This window comes from Pseudophryne corroboree, chromosome 4, assembly GCF_028390025.1.
Source record: "Pseudophryne corroboree isolate aPseCor3 chromosome 4, aPseCor3.hap2, whole genome shotgun sequence".
Lineage (NCBI taxonomy): Eukaryota > Metazoa > Chordata > Amphibia > Anura > Myobatrachidae > Pseudophryne > Pseudophryne corroboree.
In genome coordinates this window covers 945,440,681-945,464,648 of record NC_086447.1, presented here as the reverse complement: position 1 = coordinate 945,464,648, position 23,968 = coordinate 945,440,681, and the positions used below count along the sequence as shown (strand labels likewise).

General features: G+C 48.6%; 1 protein-coding gene across 2 annotated transcripts in view; it reads left to right on the top strand.

Annotated features, from left to right (window-relative positions):
- Positions 1-23,968, top strand: part of RAB3GAP2 (RAB3 GTPase activating non-catalytic protein subunit 2) — a 546,281-nt gene that overhangs the window by 298,163 nt on the left and 224,150 nt on the right. For both annotated transcript variants that reach the window (XM_063919133.1, XM_063919131.1), the window contains 2 exons: positions 6,616-6,698; positions 15,366-15,430. In XM_063919133.1, the coding sequence (XP_063775203.1) occupies positions 6,616-6,698; positions 15,366-15,430 (148 nt within the window). The remainder of the gene's footprint in view (positions 1-6,615; positions 6,699-15,365; positions 15,431-23,968) is intronic.

Here is a 23,968-nt window from a genome sequence, read left to right as displayed (position 1 = left end):
GTTACACTGATGCCACTACAGAGTCCTTCCTGGCGTACATCCGCGTGTTACACTGATGCCACTACAGAGTCCTTCCTGGCGTACATCCGCGTGTTACACTGATGCCACTACAGAGTCCTTCCTGGCGTACAGCCGTGTGTTACACTGATGCAACTACAGAGTCCTTCCTGGCGTACATCCGCGTGTTACACTGATGCCACTACAGAGTCCTTCCTGGCGTACAGCCGCGTGTTACACTGATGCCACTACAGAGTCCTTCCTGGCGTACAGCCGTGTGTTACACTGATGCCGCTACAGAGTCCTTCCTGGCGTACATCCGTGTGTTACACAGAGTCCTTCCTGGCGTACAGCCGTGTGTTACACAGAGTCCTTCCTGGCGTACAGCCGTGTGTTACACTGATGCCACTACAGAGTCCTTCCTGGCGTACAGCCGCGTGTTACACTGATGCCACTACAGAGTCCTTCCTGGCGTACAGCCGTGTGTTACACTGATGCCGCTACAGAGTCCTTCCTGGCGTACAGCCGTGTGTTACACAGAGTCCTTCCTGGCGTACATCCGCGTGTTACACAGAGTCCTTCCTGGCGTACAGCCGTGTGTTACACTGATGCCGCTACAGAGTCCTTCCTGGCGTACAGCCGTGTGTTACACAGAGTCCTTCCTGGCGTACAGCCGTGTGTTACACAGAGTCCTTCCTGGCGTACAGCCGTGTGTTAGACTGTGCGCACACTTTGAGTGTCGGTAGACGCTGTCATAGCATCTGGTGCCAGCTCTATGGCAGGTGAAGTGAATGATTGAGTGTCTGTGTATCCACACATGCCAGTGACACGCCCATAAGACGGGACCATGTATGTGTGCGTGTTCAGTCACGCACACTCTCGCATACACAGCGGTGCCTTTGTTCCTGCCCTCTGTGTAACGCATGCACCATTGGAGTTCTCACGGATTTATGCGCACGTGCTGTACTCTGCGAGCGTCTGCATTATGTGAGGCCTGGGTATGGATCATTGGGTCAGCAGTAAATAGGACAACTCCATATGTTCACCATGCAATAGGCAGACAGGGCCAATAGGACATAGAAGACAAAAGGTTAACAAGGAAATGGTCGACACAAAAAGTGGTTGACGCAAACCAATTATAATTTTCTTGTTAACAGACAAAAGTTTCTTTTTTATATTTTTTTACTTTAATTCCATTTTGTGAATGTATGCACCCCACTGCCTGCGCCAAGCGATCCCCAATAGGGAATTCCCTCTTACCGTCCGTAGCAGCCTTTTACCTTACCCAGCACACAATGTACGTGACTATGTAACTCTGCCTAATACCCAGCACTGGGCTCATCCAGGCATACTACAGCCTGTACTGCAGAGCTCTGTGCTGCACGCTGGGGCCACATACTCTAATTCATCATTGTATTATGTACGTGAATATATAACTCTGCCTAATACCCAGCACTGAGCTCATCCAGGCATACTACAGCCTGTACTGCAGAGCTCTGTGCTGCACGCTGGGGCCACATACTCTAATTCATCATTGTATTATGTACGTGACTATGTAACTCTGCCTAATACCCAGCACTGGGCTCATCCAGGCATACTACAGCCTGTACTGCAGAGCTCTGTGCTGCACGCTGGGGCCACATACTCTAATTCATCATTGTATTATGTACGTGACTATGTAACTCTGCCTAATACCCAGCACTGGGCTCATCCAGGCATACTACAGCCTGTACTGCAGAGCTCTGTGCTGCACGCTGGGGCCACATACTCTAATTCATCATTGTATTATGTACGTGACTATGTAACTGCCTAATACCCAGCACTGGGCTCATCCAGGCATACTACAGCCTGTACTGCAGAGCTCTGTGCTGCACGCTGGGGCCACATACTCTAATTCATCATTGTATTATGTACGTGAATATGTAACTCTGCCTAATACCCAGCACTGGGCTCATCCAGGCATACTACAGCCTGTACTGCAGAGCTCTGTGCTGCACGCTGGGGCCACATACTCTAATTCATCATTGTATTATGTACGTGAATATGTAACTCTGCCTAATACCCAGCACTGGGCTCATCCAGGCATACTACAGCCTGTACTGCAGATCTCTGTGCTGCACGCTGGGGCCACATACTCTAATTCATCATTGTATTATGTACGTGAATATGTAACTCTGCCTAATACCCAGCACTGGGCTCATCCAGGCATACTACAGCCTGTACTGCAGAGCTCTGTGCTGCACGCTGGGGCCACATACTCTAATTCATCATTGTATTATGTACGTGACTATATAACTCTGCCTAATACCCAGCACTGGGCTCATCCAGGCATACTACAGCCTGTACTGCAGAGCTCTGTGCTGCACGCTGGGGCCACATACTCTAATTCATCATTGTATTATGTACGTGAATATGTAACTCTGCCTAATACCTAGCACTGGGCTCATCCAGGCATACTACAGCCTGTACTGCAGAGCTCTGTGCTGCACGCTGGGGCCACATACTCTAATTCATCATTGTATTATGTACGTGACTATGTAACTCTGCCTAATACCCAGCACTGGGCTTATCCAGGCATACTACAGCCTGTACTGCAGAGCTCTGTGCTGCACGCTGGGGCCACATACTCTAATTCATCATTGTATTATGTACGTGACTATGTAACTCTGCCTAATACCCAGCACTGGGCTTATCCAGGCATACTACAGCCTGTACTGCAGAGCTCTGTGCTGCACGCTGGGGCCACATACTCTAATTCATCATTGTATTATGTACGTGACTATGTAACTCTGCCTAATACCCAGCACTGGGCTCATCCAGGCATACTACAGCCTGTACTGCAGAGCTCTGTGCTGCACTCTGGGGCCACATACTCTAATTCATCATTGTATTATGTACGTGACTATGTAACTCTGCCTAATACCCAGCACTGGGCTTATCCAGGCATACTACAGCCTGTACTGCAGATCTCTGTGCTGCACGCTGGGGCCACATACTCTAATTCATCATTGTATTATGTACGTGACTATGTAACTCTGCCTAATACCCAGCACTGGGCTCATCCAGGCATACTACAGCCTGTACTGCAGAGCTCTGTGCTGCACGCTGGGGCCACATACTCTAATTCATCATTGTATTATGTACGTGAATATGTAACTCTGCCTAATACCCAGCACTGGGCTCATCCAGGCATACTACAGCCTGTACTGCAGATCTCTGTGCTGCACGCTGGGGCCACATACTCTAATTCATCATTGTATTATGTACGTGACTATGTAACTCTGCCTAATACCCAGCACTGGGCTCATCCAGGCATACTACAGCCTGTACTGCAGAGCTCTGTGCTGCACGCTGGGGCCACATACTCTAATTCATCATTGTATTATGTACGTGAATATGTAACTCTGCCTAATACCCAGCACTGGGCTCATCCAGGCATACTACAGCCTGTACTGCAGAGCTCTGTGCTGCACGCTGGGGCCACATACTCTAATTCATCATTGTATTATGTACGTGACTGTGTAACTCTGCCTAATACCCAGCACTGGGCTCATCCAGGCATACTACAGCCTGTACTGCAGAGCTCTGTGCTGCACGCTGGGGCCACATACTCTAATTCATCATTGTATTATGTACGTGAATATGTAACTCTGCCTAATACCCAGCACTGGGCTCATCCAGGCATACTACAGCCTGTACTGCAGAGCTCTGTGCTGCACGCTGGGGCCACATACTCTAATTCATCATTGTATTATGTACGTGACTATATAACTCTGCCTAATACCCAGCACTGGGCTCATCCAGGCATACTACAGCCTGTACTGCAGAGCTCTGTGCTGCACGCTGGGGCCACATACTCTAATTCATCATTGTATTATGTACGTGACTATGTAACTCTGCCTAATACCCAGCACTGGGCTCATCCAGGCATACTACAGCCTGTACTGCAGATCTCTGTGCTGCACGCTGGGGCCACATACTCTAATTCATCATTGTATTCTGTACGTGACTATGTAACTGCCTAATACCCAGCACTGGACTCATCCAGGCATACTACAGCCTGTACTGCAGAGCTCTGTGCTGCACGCTGGGGCCACATACTCTAATTCATCATTGTATTATGTACGTGAATATGTAACTCTGCCTAATACCCAGCACTGGGCTCATCCAGGCATACTACAGCCTGTACTGCAGAGCTCTGTGCTGCACTCTGGGGCCACATACTCTAATTCATCATTGTATTATGTACGTGACTATGTAACTCTGCCTAATACCCAGCACTGGGCTTATCCAGGCATACTACAGCCTGTACTGCAGATCTCTGTGCTGCACGCTGGGGCCACATACTCTAATTCATCATTGTATTATGTACGTGAATATATAACTCTGCCTAATACCCAGCACTGAGCTCATCCAGGCATACTACAGCCTGTACTGCAGAGCTCTGTGCTGCACGCTGGGGCCACATACTCTAATTCATCATTGTATTATGTACGTGAATATGTAACTCTGCCTAATACCCAGCACTGGGCTTATCCAGGCATACTACAGCCTGTACTGCAGAGCTCTGTGCTGCACGCTGGGGCCACATACTCTAATTCATCATTGTATTATGTACGTGACTATGTAACTCTGCCTAATACCCAGCACTGGGCTCATCCAGGCATACTACAGCCTGTACTGCAGAGCTCTGTGCTGCACGCTGGGGCCACATACTCTAATTCATCATTGTATTATGTACGTGAATATGTAACTCTGCCTAATACCCAGCACTGGGCTCATCCAGGCATACTACAGCCTGTACTGCAGAGCTCTGTGCTGCACGCTGGGGCCACATACTCTAATTCATCATTGTATTATGTACGTGACTATGTAACTCTGCCTAATACCCAGCACTGGGCTCATCCAGGCATACTACAGCCTGTACTGCAGAGCTCTGTGCTGCACGCTGGGGCCACATACTCTAATTCATCATTGTATTATGTACGTGACTATGTAACTCTGCCTAATACCCAGCACTGGGCTCATCCAGGCATACTACAGCCTGTACTGCAGAGCTCTGTGCTGCACGCTGGGGCCACATACTCTAATTCATCATTGTATTATGTACGTGACTATGTAACTCTGCCTAATACCCAGCACTGGGCTCATCCAGGCATACTACAGCCTGTACTGCAGAGCTCTGTGCTGCACGCTGGGGCCACATACTCTAATTCATCATTGTATTATGTACGTGACTATGTAACTCTGCCTAATACCCAGCACTGGGCTCATCCAGGCATACTACAGCCTGTACTGCAGAGCTCTGTGCTGCACGCTGGGGCCACATACTCTAATACATCATTGTATTATGTACGTGACTATGTAACTCTGCCTAATACCCAGCACTGGGCTCATCCAGGCATACTACAGCCTGTACTGCAGAGCTCTGTGCTGCACGCTGGGGCCACATACTCTAATTCATCATTGTATTATGTACGTGACTATGTAACTCTGCCTAATACCCAGCACTGGGCTCATCCAGGCATACTACAGCCTGTACTGCAGAGCTCTGTGCTGCACGCTGGGGCCACATACTCTAATTTATCATTGTATTATGTACGTGACTATATAACTCTTCCTAATACCCAGCACTGGGCTCATCCAGGCATACTACAGTCTGTACTGCAGAGCTCTGTGCTGCACGCTGGGGCCACATACTCTAATTCATCATTGTATTATGTACGTGACTATGTAACTCTGCCTAATACCCAGCACTGGGCTCATCCAGGCATACTACAGCCTGTACTGCAGAGCTCTGTGCTGCACGCTGGGGCCACATACTCTAATTCATCATTGTATTATGTACGTGACTATGTAACTCTGCCTAATACCCAGCACTGGGCTCATCCAGGCATACTACAGCCTGTACTGCAGAGCTCTGTGCTGCACGCTGGGGCCACATACTCTAATTCATCATTGTATTATGTACGTGACTATATAACTCTGCCTAATACCCAGCACTGGGCTTATCCAGGCATACTACAGCCTGTACTGCAGAGCTCTGTGCTGCACGCTGGGGCCACATACTCTAATTCATCATTGTATTATGTACGTGACTATGTAACTCTGCCTAATACCCAGCACTGGGCTCATCCAGGCATACTACAGCCTGTACTGCAGATCTCTGTGCTGCACGCTGGGGCCACATACTCTAATTCATCATTGTATTCTGTACGTGACTATGTAACTCTGCCTAATACCCAGCACTGGACTCATCCAGGCATACTACAGCCTGTACTGCAGAGCTCTGTGCTGCACGCTGGGGCCACATACTCTAATTCATCATTGTATTATGTACGTGAATATGTAACTCTGCCTAATACCCAGCACTGGGCTCATCCAGGCATACTACAGCCTGTACTGCAGAGCTCTGTGCTGCACACTGGGGCTACATACTCTAATTCATCATTGTATTATGTACGTGACTATGTAACTCTGCCTAATACCCAGCACTGGACTCATCCAGGCATACTACAGCCTGTACTGCAGAGCTCTGTGCTGCACGCTGGGGCCACATACTCTAATTCATCATTCTATTATGTACGTGAATATGTAACTCTACCTTTTCTGTTCCAGTGATAAGAAATGTGAGAGAGCCAAAGACGTGCATTTAGTAAAGAAACTGAACACGTTGCTGAAAGCCAAAGCCCCAAATCATGGTAAGAAGATCTGTGTGTTTATTAGAAATACTGTGACCTATTGTGAATGTGTCTGATAACTACCGGGTATCACAGGAAAACATTCTATGTGTGAATTATTATCGATGATGATATCATCACCGTCATCATCACCATCCACCACCGTCACATTACTGAAGACTGGCAAACAAAGGTTGTTCCCCGCACTCACCAGTTACTGCAGTGTAACAAGTGCGATGTATGAACATTTATTGCCACGTGTTTGTCACCCCAGTACAGGATCCTCATACTGCTACTCTGTGCTCCTGGGGAACCCTCCTCTTTCCACTATGTAACGCTGGTACATACTACGCAATTATCAGCTCGATATAGGATAGTGTGTATACAGACGAAATGGCCGATAAACTGCTTCAAACACTCCTGCAGTGGGTAAATCGGGAGGTCGTGTTTGCCGCGCTGCCGTCTCTTTCCCAAACTCTCAATCCCGTATAAGAGATCTAAAGGAAGTACACACTGAGCCGATACAATGATTGCGCTGTCAGATCAGAATTTATCTGCTAGCGTGTACCGTGCATTAGTCTGTGACTTCCTTCTGCCTCATTTCTCATCCTCATATCAAATCACTGCCCCTATCAAATACCTATGTAACACATCACTCATGTCCTGATATACTCTGTGCTGCTGGGGACCCTGCTCCTCCCACTATATAACTCTCAGTCTGTGGCTTCCTGCTGCCTCCATTCCCCTCTTCACATCATGTCACTGCCCCTGTCACATGCAGCCCTGTCCTCACTGACACATCACTCGTCTCCTGATATACTCTGTGCTGCTGGGGACCCTGCTCCTCCCACCATATAACTCTCAGTCTGTGGCTTCCTGCTGCCTCCATTCCCCTCCTCACATCATGTCACTGCACCTGTCACATGCAGCCCTGTCCTCACTGACACATCACTCATCTCCTGATATACTCTGTGCTGCTGGGGACCCTGCTCCTCCCACTATATAACTCTCAGTCTGTGGCCTCCTGCTGCCTCCATTCCCCTCCTCACATCATGTCACTGCCCCTGTCACATGCAGCCCTGCCCTCACTGACACATCACTCATCTCCTGATATACTCTGTGCTGCTGGGGACCCTGCTCCTTCCACTATATAACTCTGTCTGTGGCTTCCTGCTGCCTCCATTCCCCTCCTCACATCATGTCACTGCCCCTGTCACATGCAGCCCTGTCCTCACTGACACATCACTCATCTCCTGATATACTCTGTGCTGCTGGGGACCCTGCTCCTCCCACTATATAACTCTCAGTCTGTGGCTTCCTGCTGCCTCCATTCCCCTCCTCACATCCTGTCACTGCCCCTGTCACATGCTGCCCTGTCCTCACTGACACATCACTCATCTCCTGATATACTCTGTGCTGCTGGGGACCCTGCTCCTCCCACCATATAACTCTCAGTCTGTGGCTTCCTGCTGCCTCCATTCCCCTCCTCACATCATGTCACTGCCCCTGTCACATGCAGCCCTGTCCTCACTGACACATCACTCATCTCCTGATATACTCTGTGCTGCTGGGGACCCTGCTCCTCCCACTATATAACTCTCAGTCTGTGACTTCCTGCTGCTTCCATTCCCCTCCTCACATCATGTCACTGCCCCTGTCACATGCAGCCCTGTCCTCACTGACACATCACTCATCTCCTGATATACTCTGTGCTGCTGGGGATCCTGCTCCTCCCAATATATAACTCTCAGTCTGTGGCTTCCTGCTGCTTCCATTCCCCTCCTCACATCATGTCACTGCCCCTGTCACATGCAGCCCTGTCCTCACTGACACATCACTCATCTCCTGATATACTCTGTGCTGCTGGGGACCCTGCTCCTCCCACTATATAACTCTCAGTCTGTGGCTTCCTGCTGCCTCCATTCCCCTCCTCACATCATGTCACTGCCCATGTCACATGCAGCCCTGTCCTCACTGACACATCACTCATCTCCTGATATACTCTGTGCTGCTGGGGACCCTGCTCCTCCCACTATATAACTCTCAGTCTGTGACTTCCTGCTGCTTCCATTCCCCTTCTCACATCATGTCACTGCCCCTGTCACATGCAGCGCTGTTCTCACTGACACATCACTCATCTCCTGATATACTCTGTGCTGCTGGGGATCCTGCTCCTCCCACTATATAACTCTCAGTCTGTGGCTTCCTGCTGCTTCCATTCCCCTCCTCACATCATGTCACTGCCCCTGTCACATGCAGCCCTGTCCTCACTGACACATCACTCATCTCCTGATATACTCTGTGCTGCTGGGGACCCTGCTCCTCCCACTATATAACTCTGTCTGTGGCTTCCTGCTGCCTCCATTCCCCTCCTCACATCATGTCACTGCCCATGTCACATGCAGCCCTGTCCTCACTGACACATCACTCATCTCCTGATATACTCTGTGCTGCTGGGGACCCTGCTCCTCCCACTATATAACTCTCAGTCTGTGGCTACCTGCTGCCCCCATTCCCCTCCTCACATCATGTCACTGCCCCTGTCACATGCAGTCCTGTCCTCACTGACACATCACTCATCTCCTGATATACTCTGTGCTGCTGGGGACCCTGCTCCTCCCACTATATAACTCTCAGTCTGTGGCTTCCTGCTGCCTCCATTCCCCTCCTCACATCATGTCACTGCCCCTGTCACATGCAGCCCTGTCCTCACTGACTGCGTAGGAGGTGCTACTTATAATGGGAGTGCGCACCTGCGGAGGAGGGGCTGCTTATAATGAGAGAGCGTACCTGCGGAGGAGGGGCTACTTTATAATGGGAGTGCGCACCTGCGGAGGAGGGGCTGCTTATAATGGGAGTGCGCACCTGCGGAGGAGGGGCTGCTTATAATGGTAGTGCGCACCTGCGGAGGAGGGGCTGCTTATAATGGGAGTGCGCACCTGCGGAGGAGGGGCTGCTTTTTAATGGGAGTGCGCACCTGCGGAGGAGGGGCTACTTATAATGGGAGTGCGCACCTGCGGAGGAGGGGCTGCTTTATAATGGGAGTGCGCACCTGCAGAGGGGGGGCTGCTTATAATGGGAGTGCGCACCTGCGGAGGAGGGGCTACTTATAATGGGAGTGCGCACCTGCGGAGGAGGGGCTACTTTATAATGGGAGTGCGCACCTGCGGAGGAGGGGCTACTTTATAATGGGAGTGCGCACCTGCGGAGGAGGGGCTGCTTATAATGGGAGTGCGCACCTGCGGAGGAGGGGCTGCTTATAATGGGAGTGCGCACCTGCGGAGGAGGGGCTGCTTATAATGGGAGTGCGCACCTGCGGAGGAGGGGCTGCTTATAATGGGAGTGCGCACCTGCGGAGGAGGGGCTGCTTATAATGGGAGTGCGCACCTGCGGAGGAGGGGCTGCTTATAATGGCACAGTGTACCAGCGGCCACACACACTGTTATGCTGGCAGAGATTTTTGGCTTTGCCGTGTCGCAGAATGTGATGTCCAATAATAATGTGATTGAAAACAATTGAACAATGTTTGTCCATTTGGTAAAGCAGTTGGAAAATATCCATAGGGAGAAGTTCCCGATACTACACCATTACCATATATCCATAGGGAGAAGGCCCAGATACTAGACGGTTACCGTATATTCATAGGGAGAAGTCCCAGATACTACACCATTACCATATATCCATAGGGAGAAGTCCCAGATACTACACCATTACCATATATCCATAGGGAGAAGTCCCAGATACTACACCATTACCATATATCCATAGGGAGAAGTCCCAGATACTACACCATTACCATATATCCATAGGGAGAAGTCCCAGATACTACACCATTACCATATATCCATAGGGAGAAGTCCCAGATACTACACCATTACCATATATCCATAGGGAGAAGGCCCAGATACTAGACGGTTACCATATATCCATAGGGAGAAGTCCCAGATACTTCACAGTTACCATATATCCATAGGGAGAAGGCCCAGATACTAGACGGTTACCGTATATCCATAGGGAGAAGTCCCAGATACTACACCATTACCATATATCCATAGGGAGAAGTCCCAGATACTTCACGGTTACCGTATATCCATAGGGAGAAGTCCCAGATACTACACCATTACCATATATCCATAGGGAGAAGTCCCAGATACTACACCATTACCATATATCCATAGGGAGAAGTCGCAGATACTACACCATTACCATATATCCATAGGGAGAAGTCCCAGATACTACACCATTACCATATATCCATAGGGAGAAGTCCCAGATACTTCACGGTTACCGTATATCCATAGGGAGAAGTCCCAGATACTTCACAGTTACCGTATATCCATAGGGAGAAGTCCCAGATACTTCACGGTTACCGTATATCCATAGGGAGAAGTCCCAGATACTACACCATTACCATATATCCATAGGGAGAAGTCCCAGATACTTCACGGTTACCGTATATCCATAGGGAGAAGTCCCAGATACTTCACAGTTACCGTATATCCATAGGGAGAAGTCCCAGATACTTCACGGTTACCGTATATCCATAGGGAGAAGTCCCAGATACTACACCATTACCATATATCCATAGGGAGAAGTCCCAGATACTTCACGGTTACCGTATATCCATAGGGAGAAGTCCCAGATACTTCACGGTTACCGTATATCCATAGGGAGAAGTCCCAGATACTTCACGGTTACCGTATATCCATAGGGAGAAGTCCCAGATACTTCACGGTTACCGTATATCCATAGGGAGAAGGCCCAGATACTTCACGGTTACCGTATATCCATAGGGAGAAGTCCCAGATACTTCACGGTTACCGTATATCTATAAAGAGAAGGCCCAGATAAAACACGGTTACCATATATCCATAGGGAGAAGTCCCAGACACTACACGGTTACCGTATATCCATAGGGAGAAGGCCCAGACACTACACGGTTACCGTATATCCATAGGGAGAAGGCCCAGACACTACACGGTTACCGTATATCCATAGGGAGAAGGCCCAAACACTACACGGTTACCGTATATCCATAGGGAGAAGGCCCAGACACTACACGGTTACCGTATATTCATAGGGAGAAGGCCCAGATACTACATGGTTACCGTATATCCATAGGGAGAAGGCCCAGACACTACACGGTTACCGTATATCCATAGGGAGAAGGCCCAGACACTACACGATTACCGTATATTCATAGGGAGAAGGCCCAGACACTACATGGTTACCGTATATTCATAGGGAGAAGGCCCAGGTACTACACGGTTACCGTATATCCATAGGGAGATGACCCAGATACTACACGATTACCGTATATCCATAGGGAGAAGGCCCAGATACTACACGATTACCGTATATCCATAGGGAGAAGGCCCAGATACTACACGGTTACCGCACATCCATAGGCAGATGGCCCAGATACTACACTGTTACCATATGTCCATAAGGAGAAGGCCCAGATACACGGTTACTGTATGCTCATAAGGAGAAGGCCCAGTAACTACACTGTTACCATATATCCATAGGGAGAAGGCCCAAATAGTACACGGTTACTGTATGCCCATAGGGAGAAGGCCCAGATACTACACGGTTACCGTATATCCATAAGCAGATGGCCCAGATACTACACGGTTACCGTATGCCCATAAGGAGAAGGCCCAGATACTACACGGTTACCGTATGCCCATAAGGAGAAGGCCCAGATACTACACGCTTACTGTATGCCCATAGGGAGAAGGCCCAGATACTACACGCTTACCGTATGCCCATAGGGAGAAGGCCCAAATACTACACGGTTACTGTATGCCCATAGGGAGAAGGCCCAGATACTACACGGTTACCGTATGCCCATAGAGAGAAGGCCCAAATACTACACTGTTACCGTATGCTCCATAAGGAGATGACCCAGACACTACACTGTTACCATATGCCTATAGGGAGAAGGCCCAGACACTACACTGTTACCGTATGCCCATAGGGAGAAGGCCCATATACTACACTGTTACTGTATGCCCATAAGGAGAAGGCCCCGAAACTACACCATTACCATATATCCTTAGGGAGAAGGCCCAGATACTAGACGGTTACCGTATATCCATAGGGAGAAGTCCCAGATACTACACCATTACCATGTATCCATAGGGAGAAGGCCCAGATACTTCACGGTTACCGTATATCCATAGGGAGAAGTCCCAGATACTACACCATTACCATATATCCATAGGGAGAAGTCCCAGATACTTCACGGTTACCGTATATCCATAGGGAGAAGTCCCAGATACTTCACGGTTACCGTATATCCATAGGGAGAAGGCCCAGATACTTCACGGTTACCGTATATCCATAGGGAGAAGTCCCAGATACTTCACGGTTACCGTATATCTATAAAGAGAAGGCCCAGATAAAACACGGTTACCATATATCCATAGGGAGAAGTCCCAGACACTACACGGTTACCGTATATCCATAGGGAGAAGGCCCAGACACTACACGGTTACCGTATATCCATAGGGAGAAGGCCCAGACACTACACGGTTACCGTATATCCATAGGGAGAAGGCCCAGACACTACACGGTTACCGTATATCCATAGGGAGAAGGCCCAGTCACTACACGGTTACCGTATATTTATAGGGAGAAGGCCCAGACACTACACGGTTACCGTATATTCATAGGGAGAAGGCCCAGATACTACATGGTTACCGTATATCTATAAAGAGAAGGCCCAGATAAAACACGGTTACCGTATATCCATAGGGAGAAGGCCCAGACACTACACGGTTACCGTATATCCATAGGGAGAAGGCCCAGACACTACACGGTTACCGTATATTCATAGGGAGAAGGCCCAGATACTACACGGTTACCGTATATTCATAGGGAGAAGGCCCAGATACTACACGGTTACCGTATATCCATAGGGAGATGACCCAGATACTACACGATTACCGTATATCCATAGGGAGAAGGCCCAGATACTACACTGTTGCCGTATATCCATAAGGAGAAGGCCCAGATACTACACGGTTACTGTACATCCATAGACAGATGTCCCAGATACTACACGTTACCATATATCCATAAGGAGAAGGCCCAGATACTACACGATTACCGTATATCCATAGGGAGAAGGCCCAGATACTACACGGTTACCGCACATCCATAGGCAGATGGCCCAGATACTACACTGTTACCATATGTCCATAAGGAGAAGGCCCAAATACACGGTTACTGTATGCTCATAAGGAGAAGGCCCAGTAACTACACTGTTACCATATATCCATAGGGAGAAGGCACAAATAGTACACGGTTACTGTATGCCCATAGGGAGAAGGCCCAGATACTACACGGTTACCGTATATCCATAGGCAGATGGCCCAGATACTACACGGTTACCGTATATCCATAAGGAGAAGGCCCAGATACTACACGGTTACTGTATGCCCATAAGGAGAAGGCCCAGATACTACACGGTTACTGTATGCCCATAAGGAGAAGGCCCAGATACTACACGGTTACCGTATGCCCATAGGGAGAAGGCCCAGATACTACACGGTTACCGTATGCCCATAGGGAGAAGGCCCAGATACTACACGCTTACCGTATGCCCATAGGGAGAAGGCCCAAATACTACACGGTTACTGTATGCCCATAGGGAGAAGGCCCAGATACTACACGGTTACCGTATGCCCATAGAGAGAAGGCCCAAATACTACACTGTTACCGTATGCTCCATAAGGAGAAGGCCCAGATACTACACTGTTGCCGTATGCCCATAAGGAGATGACCCAGACACTACACTGTTACTATATGCCTATAGGGAGAAGGCCCAGACACTACACTGTTAACGTATGCCCATAGGGAGAAAGCCCAGACACTGCACGGTTACCTTATGCCCATAGGAGGAAGGCCTAGATATTACACTATTACTGTATGCCCACAAGGAGAAGGCCCATATACTACACTGTTACTGTATGCCCATAAGGAGAAGACCCAGACACTATACTGTTACCATATGCCTATAGGGTGAAGGCCCAGATACTACACTGTTACCGTATGCCCATAGGGAGAAGGCCCAGATACTACACTGTTACTGTATGCCCATAAGGAGAAGGCCCAGATACTACACTGTTACTGTATGCCCATAAGGAGAAGACCCAGACACTACACTGTTACCATATGCCTATAGGGAGAAGGCCCAGACACTACACTGTTACCGTATGCCCATAGGGAGAAGGCCCAGATACTACACTGTTACTGTATGCCCATAAGGAGAAGGCCCAGATACTACACTGTTACTGTATGCCCATAAGGAGAAGACCCAGACACTACACTGTTACCATATGCCTATAGGGAGAAGGCCCAGACACTACACTGTTACCGTATGCCCATAGGGAGAAGGCCCAGATACTACACTGTTACTGTATGCCCATAAGGAGAAGGCCCAGATACTACACTGTTACTGTATGCCCATAAGGAGAAGACCCAGACACTACACTGTTACCGTATGCCCATAGGGAGAAGGCCCAGATGCTACACTGTTACTGTATGCCCATAAGGAGAAGGCCCAGATACTACACTGTTACTGTATGCCCATAAGGAGAAGACCCAGACACTACACTCCATTGCATAGTTTGATGTTCGATACATGTTTATCTTACATTGTTGAACTTCTTTATATTGTAGAACGTCTGGAAGCAGAAGCAAAGGAAATTTTATTAGATATTCGATATCCAGCAACCAAGAAACAGGTACAACACCGCTATATATCCTACAATGGCTCTCACGTGTGCTGTGCGCAGTATAGAAAGGGAAATAGATGAGGCGCTGTGAAGGTGGCCGTTTAGTGGATTGAACCTATATACATGAGAATTCAGCCCAGGTGTCACCAGTGTTAGATGGGTTCCCAAACTTTCTTCTCACGGTACCCCAACAGTCTCAAGTTTTAAGGATAGCCCAGGCTCCGCACAGATGACTAAATCGAATTGACTGAGGTACTCAGTCACCTGTGACTAAGCATAGATATACTTAAAGTGCCATGTGCTGTCCCACATGAGTACTAGATACTTACATGCTCAGTGACCAGCAGATAAGTACACCATTACTTATAGAGCCCACTCCCCTCTCCATACTTACCTTAAAGCTGGGTATCCGGTGCACAGTACGTAGGTGCTCTGGCGCTAGCAGTGTCCTGGAGCCCACGTCGGAGTGGTCAGGATGAGGTAACCGCTCTGGACATCATGCAGCCACTTAGCTGTGCAGATGCTGGTGAGACAGGCATCTTCATGTTCCATAGAGAGCAGCGCCCAGGTAGCAGCTCGGGTGTACAGGGGCGCAGCTTCCACGTTTATTGATAGATTTCATGTGCCCCGTCATTCACCATGTCGCTAGCTTTCGTGCCCGGCATTGCAGGGTCTTTCTTCTGTCTTCCCCTTACCTCTCTCGCGCTCTCTCTCTATTTCAGTCTTTCTCTCACTTTCTCTTTCTCTCTCTTTCACTCTTTTTTCTTTCTTTTTCTCTTTCTCTCTCTCTCTCTCTCTCTCTCTCTCTCTCTCCTCCTGCTTCTTTCTCCCTATCTCTCTTTTTATGAAGAATTCAATTGTGGGTGAATTGCTGTTGCCTTGGCATTTAAATGATGGCAACGGCAGTCCGATTCGCACCCTTTGTTGGACACGTTTCACCTTTTTCTTAAAACACTGTTGAGCAAGATCCCACTGCTGTAAAGTGCGACAGGTGTTGTGGAAATTCGGTCTGCCTATTGAATCCCCCCCCCCTCTCTCTCTCTCTCTCTCTCTCTCTCTCTCTCTCTCTCTCTTTCTCTTTCACTCTTTTTTCTTTCTTTCTCTCTCTCTCTCTCTCTCTCTCTCTCTCTCTCTCTCTCTCTCACTCTCCTCCTGCTTCTTTCTCCCTATCTCTCTTTTTATGAAGAATTCAATTGTGGGTGAATTGCTGTTGCCTTGGCATTTAAATGATGGCAACGGCAGTCCGATTCGCACCCTTTGTTGGACACGTTTCACCTTTTTCTTAAAACACTGTTGAGCAAGATCCCACTGCTGTAAAGTGCGACAGGTGTTGTGGAAATTCGGTCTGCCTATTGAATCCCCCCCCCCCCTCTCTCTCTCTCTCTCTCTCTCTCTCTCTCTCTCACACCTCATCCCCCGTTCTGTTCTCTAGTCACCCAGTGACCTCTGCCTCTCATCCCCACTGATTACCACTTCTCCAAGAGTTCTCTTGTGCTGCCCCACGTCTCTCACTTTATTGCCCAAGTGCCCCAGCTTCCAACTTTCCCAGAAAAGTCACTTACCGGACCCGTGCGTGATCATTTCCTACCCTCACTCCCTCATCTCCCCTCTCATAACTAGTCTGATCAGCATATGCCTGTGATTGTGTGTGTGTATTCTGTGTCATTCCTCTGTGTAACCCTGCGGATCTTTGTGATGCCTTATAGATACATAATAATAATCCGTACAGACTTGTTTATTTCACCATTGACAAATTGAATAGAATTATTATTATATATATGCGCCTTTTCTGTTTTTCTGTTCTTCTGTATTTCCTTGTATTGATGTTTCTGAAACTTTCATTTGAAAACCCCCCAAAAACTACGAAATGTATGCTAAACGTTCCCACTGGTGAAAATATAGGGACCTCTGCCGCTGCGCCTCAAACCGTAGTGTATGTTTTGTAAAGCTCTTTTCTCTTGCGTCCTAGATGATGCTGGGGTCCAATTTAGTACCATGGGGTATAAATGGGTCCTTTGAGAGCCACTGGCACTTTAAGAGTTTAATAGTGTGGGCTGGCTCCTCCCTCTATGCCCCTCCTACCAGACTCAGTTTAGAAAATGTGCCCGGAGGAGCCGGTCACAGCTAGGGGAGCTCCTAGGAGTTTTTCTAGTTTTTAGCCTCCCTGCTTCGTGGGACTTAGGGGGGGAGTAGGAACCAACTTCCTGAAGAGTTAATGGTTCTCTATCTCCGCTGACAGGACGCTGAGCTCCTGAGGGTGCTGATCGCAAGCCCCCGAGGCGACCGCTCACTCCCACAGCACGGCCGCCACCCCTAACAGAGCCAGAAGAAAGAAGAGTGGTGATACAGCGCCGACGACCCGGTTAGCGAGTCGCTGGAGGGTATGGCGGCACAAGGGTGGGAGCGCAGCTCTGACAGGCTGCGCTCCGGGAAGGCTCAGCAACACACTGTGTAGGCGCTGTGAGGGGCGTCCTGAGCCGGCGTGATTACACCCTACACTGGTCCAGCAGCTAACAGAGGCTAATCCCACTGTTAGCACTAACAAAACCTAAGGCCAGTTTAGACGTTATTGCGAGAAGCCGCGCGCCATTACAAGGGGCGGGGCTTCCTCTCAGAGCGGATCCAGCACTCACCAGCGCCATTTTCTCCCTCCACATGTTTCCAGCTATACCTCTACGGTAACAGGGTTACAGACAGGGGGGAGTGTGATAATACAACTAATTACCCTATTAAGGGTAGTTAGTCAGCGCCGGGCTTTTATCATAATAACTATCCACAGGGGCGCTGTGTGTGTGTGTGTGTCTGTCTCTTTATACTCTGTGACTCTCTGCAGCTACTCTGGGTGAAACCGTGTATGACATTTTCCTGTGTGTGTGTGTATAAGTGTATGTATCCACATTACCATGTCTAAGGACTCTGTGTCCTGTGCTGCAGAGTGTGTATCTTCTCCTGAGGAGTCTATTCCATGTACTCAGGACTGCAATGTACTGTCTCTGCCTTCTGAATCTGAACCCATGGATGGATTCTTTAAGGGGGATGATATCCCAGATTTCAACAAGGATGTCACATACTGAGAAAGAGACGCAGTTTTTGAGGAAATATGTGGAGGGCTTGCAGGCTTCGGCCCCCACTACTTCATCTAAAAACCCAATTACATACCCACATAGACATCCACTTGCCCAGGTAATGCAAGCTGACACGGATACCAACTCTGATACAGGGGACGGTGATGGGGATATGTAGGGGGGGGATGCCTCCCTTGCTAAGGGGGTGCAACTAATGATTGAAGCCATTAAGGATGTTTTACACATTACTGAGAAGGTAAGAGGAAGAGGAGACTTACTTTACTGTAAATAAGAAATCCTCGCTTACCTTCCCTGCTTCTAAGGAGTTAAACTCCTTTTTTGAAATATCCTGGGAAAACCCAGAGAAAAAATTCCAGATCCCTAAAAGACTTCTCATTGCTTTCCCTTTCCCTGAAGAGGACAGGAAGAAATGGGAAAACCCGCCTATAGTAGACGCTTCTGTATCTAGGTTGTCAAAAAAGGTGGTTTTACCTGTCCCCGGTTCAGCCTCCTTGAAGGAGCCGGCTGACCGCAAGATAGAGACTACGCTCAAATCACTATACACTGCTACAGGCCTAGCTTTAAGGCCCACTATTGCTTGTGCGTGGATTTCTAAAGCCATAGTAAAGTGGTCAGGCGTGTTACTAGAGGACTTTGATACTATGGATTGGAGTGACATTGACTTGTTTTTACGTCACATACAGGATTCTGCAGGTTTCCTGGTGAAGGCCATGAAGGACATTGGCATGCTTAATGCAAGGGCTGCTTCAATGGCAGTCTCGGCACGCAGAGGACTCTGGCTACGCCAATGAACTGCGGATGCGGAATCCAAAAAGAGCGTAGAAAATCTACCCTTCACAGGCCCTGTTTGGGGAAGCACTGGATGCGTGGATATTTACTGCAACTGCGGGTATGTCGACCTTTCTTCCCTCCGCAGCTGCACCGGCAGGAAATCTTATCCTACGCTGCAGTCCTTTCGGACCGCAAAATTTAAAAATTCTAAGGGTCCTCTCCACCTTCTTTAGAAGATGTCGGGGAAAATCCAGAAAACCTGCACCAACAGGTTCCCAGGAGCAGAAACCAGGTCATGCTTCCTCCAAGTCTTCAGCATGACGGTGGACCTCACAGCCTGGGGATCGGGCAGGTGGGAGCGAGACTAAAAGATTTCGGTCACGTCTGGGCGGCGTCGTGCCTAGACCCCTGGGTAAAAGATATTGTTACCCAGTGGTACAGACTGGAATTTCAAGTACTCTCACCTCACAGATTCTTCAAATCAGGCGTACCAGCTTCGCTGACAGAAAATACAATTCTGCAGGTACAAACAAATGTCATTGTTCTTTCCAGTTCCACCTCACCTGAAAAACAGGGGTTATTACTCAAACCTGTTTGTGGTACCGAAACCAGACGGTTCAGTACGGCCAATATTGATCCTAAAGTCCTTGAACCCATACTTACAAGTGTTCAAATTCAAGATGAAGTCTCTGAGAGTTGTGGTCTCGGGTTTGGAGGAGGGGGCATTCCTGGTATCCCTGGATATCAAGGATACGTACCTTCACATTCCGATCTGGACGCCTCACCGGGATTATCTAAGGTTTGCACTACAGGACTGTCACTACCAGTTCCTGGCCCTACCATTTGGCCTCTCCACAGCACCAACGGTGTTCACCAAGGTCATGGCAGAGATGATGCCCTTTCTACGCAAACAGGGAGTGAACATAATACCATATCTTGACGATCTGCTGATAAAGGCATCTTCCAGGGAGAAGCTGTTGCAGAGTATTGCTCTCTTAACTCGACTACTCCAGGATCAAAGTCTCATTTGGAACCGGCAAGGAGACTACCTTTCCAGGGGATGATACTTGACACAGAAGTGCAGCGGGTGTTTCTACCTCTGGAGAAAGCGTTGGTGATCCAATCAATGGTCCGGGATGTCTTGAAACCAGTCCGGGTATCAGTGCATTCACCTTCTGGGAAAGATGGTGGCCTCCTACGAGGCTCTACAGTACGGAAGATTCCATGCACGGGTCTTATAGCTGGATCTCTTGGACAAGTGGTCGGGATCACATGTACACATACACCAGCGGATTCGCCTGTCGTCGAAAGCCAGGATTTCACTCCTCTGGTGGCTGCAAACTCCTCACTTGCTCGAGGGCTGCAGGTTCGGGATTCAGAACTGGATTCTTCTAACCACGGATGCAAGCCTCAGATGTTGGGGAGCAGTGACCCAGGGGGGAAACTTCCAAGGAAGGTGGTCAAGTCAGGAATATGTCCTTCAAATAAACGTTCTGGAACTAAAGGCCATATACAACGGCCTTCTACAAGCGGCACATCTTCTGCAAGATCGGGCCATTCAGGTTCAGTCAGACAACGTCACGGCGGTGTCCTACATCTACAGGCAGGATGGAACGAAGAGCAGAGCTGAAATGTTAGAGGTAACGAGAATCCTCCTCTGGGCAGAAAGGCACGCGCTGATGCTTCCGCTGTCGGCGATTTTCATTCCGGGAGTGGACAACTGGGAAGCAGACTTCCTCAGCAGACACAATCTCCATCCAGGAGAATGGGGACTCCACCCGGAGGTTTTCACAGAGGTAACAAGACGGTGGGGCGTACCTCACATAGACATGATGGCCTCTCGCCTCAACAAGAAGCTTCAGAGGTACTGTTCCAGTGGCGGTGGACACCCTGGTAACCCCGTGGGTGTTCCACTCGGTGTATGTGTTCCCACCACGTCCACTCATCCCAAGGATTCTCAAACTAATCAAAAGAACAAAAGTTCAGGCGATCCTCATTGCTCCGGACTGGCCAAGACGTGCTTGGTACGTGGATCTTCTGGAATTACTGATGGAGGACCCGAGGCCTCTTCCTCTTCGCGAGGACCTTCTCCAACAGGGGCCGTTCGCCTATCCAGACTTACCGCGGCTACGTTTGATGGCATGGAGGTTGAACGCCAGATCTTAGCTCGGAAGGGCATTCCGAACAAGGTCATTCCTACTCTGATCCAAGCTAGGAAGGGGGTAACGTCTAAACATTACCATCGGATTTGGAAAAAGTATGTGTCTTGGTGTGAATCCAAGAAGTATCCTACAGTGGGGTTTTAACTGGGATGTTTCCTCTTTCTGCAAGCTGGTGTGGATGTGGGCCTATGCTTGGGCTCCATCAAGGTCAAGATATCGGCCTTGTCCATTTTCTTCCAGAAAGAATTGGCTGCTCTCCCTGAGGTTCAGACTTTCTTGAAAGGAGTTCTGCACATCCAACCACCCTTTGTGCCTTCTACGGCACCTTGGGATCTTAATGTGGTGCTGCAGTTCCTGCAATCGGATTGGTTCAAACCTTAACAGGAGGTGGACGTAAAGTTTCTTACTTGGACGACTGTCACACTCTTGGCAATTGGCATCTGCAAGACATCTGCCTGAATTTGGGGCATTGTCGCACAAGAGCACTACTTAATTTTCCATGAAGATAGAGCTGAACTTAGAATGTGTCAGCAATTTCTTCCAAAGGTTGTGTCGGCTTTTCATATCAACCAACATATTGTGGTGCCAGTGGCTACTGACTCCTCAATTACCTCAAAGTCGCTGGATGTTGTGTGGACTTTGAAAATATATGTGAAGAGAACTACTCGTCACAGGAAGTCGGATGCACTTTTTGTCCTTTATGATCCCAACAAGGGCCCTCATTCCGAGTTGTTCGCTCGCAAGCTGCTTTTAGCAGCATTGCACACGCTAAGCCGCCGCCTACTGGGAGTGAATCTTAGCTTAGCAAAATTGCGAACGAAAGATTCTCAAAATTGCGAATAGAATTTTCTAAGCAGTTTCTGAGTAGCTTGACACTTAATATGCCACTGCGATCAGTTCAGTCAGTTTCGTTCCTGGTTTGATGTCACAAACACACCCAGCGTTCGCCCAGACACTCCCCCGTTTCTCCAGCCACTCCCGCGTTTTTCCCAGAAACTGTAGCGTTTTTTCACACACACCCATAAAACGGCCAGTTTCCGCCCAGAAACACCCACTTCCTGTCAATCACACTCCGATCACCAGAACGAAGAAAAAACCTCGTAATGCCGTGAGTAAAATACCAAACTTCTTATCAAATTTACTTAGCGCAGCCGCAGTGCGAACATTGCGCATGCGCAGTTTGCGGAAAATCGCTGCGATGAGATGAAAAAGAACGAGCGAACAACTCTGAATGATGGCCAAAATTGTGTGTCCTGCTTCTAAGCAGACCATTTCTCGCTGGATCAGGCTTACTATCCAGCATGCTTATTCAACAGCAGGTTTGGCTTGACCAAAATCTGTTCAGGCCCACTCTACACATAAAGTGGATTCTTCCTGGGCGGCTGCCCGGGGTGTCTCTGCTCTTCAGCTTTGCCGAGCGGCTACTTGGTCTGGGTCGAACAAGTTTGCTAAGTTTTAAAAGTTAGTTATTTTGGCCTCTCTGTGGACCTAAAGTTTGGTCAATCAGTTTTGCAGGAACCTCAGCACTCTCCCTCCCGTACTGGGAGCTTTGGTACATCCCCATGGTACTAAATTGGACCCCAGCATCCTCTAGGACGTAAGAGAAAGCAGGATTTTTATTACCTACCGGTAAATCCTTTTCTCGTAGTCCGTAGAGGATGCTGGGCATCCGCCCAGTGCTTCGTTTTCCTGCATTGTTACTTGGTTACGTTTGTTGGTTAGGGTTGGTGACTCGTTCCAATTTGGTTAGCTTGGCTTTCCTTTTTTGTTATGTGTGAGCTGGTGTGAATCTCACCACTATCTGTGTATTTCCTTCTCTCGAAGTATGTCCATCTCATCGGGCACAGTTTCTAGACTGAGTCTGGTAGGAGGGGCATAGAGGGAGGATCCAGCCCACACTATTAAAGTCCTAAAGTGCCAGTGTCTCCTAAAGGACTCGTCTTTACCCCATGGTACTAAATTTGACCACAGCATCCTCTACGGACTACGAGAAAAGGATTTACCGGTAGGTAATTAAAATTTTAAAAGTTTTCAGTCAGTATAACCTGAATTTACATTGCTTAAGTCCACAAAATGGCTGCCTCCACTATGTCTATGTAATGTATGTCCAGGCCTGATTTCCCCCAGTTATTGTATTATATGCCGAGTATCGCTGTGTAATGCCATTGTGTCCCTAATGCTTCTCCTCTTACCGGAACGTTCTCTCTGTTGTGTCTCCAGGCCTGGTATGCCCCCAGTTATTGTATTATATGCCGAGTATCGCTGTGTAATGCCATTGTGTCCCTAATGCTTCTCCTCTTACCGGAACGTTCTCTCTGTTGTGTCTCCAGGCCTGGTATGCCCCCAGTTATTGTATTATATGCCGAGTATCGCTGTGTAATGCCATTGTGTCCCTAATGCTTCTCCTCTTACCGGAACGTTCTCTCTGTTGTGTCTCTAGGCCTGGTATGCCCCCAGTTATTGTATTATATGCCGAGTATCGCTGTGTAATGCCATTGTGTCCCTAATGCTTCTCCTCTTACCGGAAC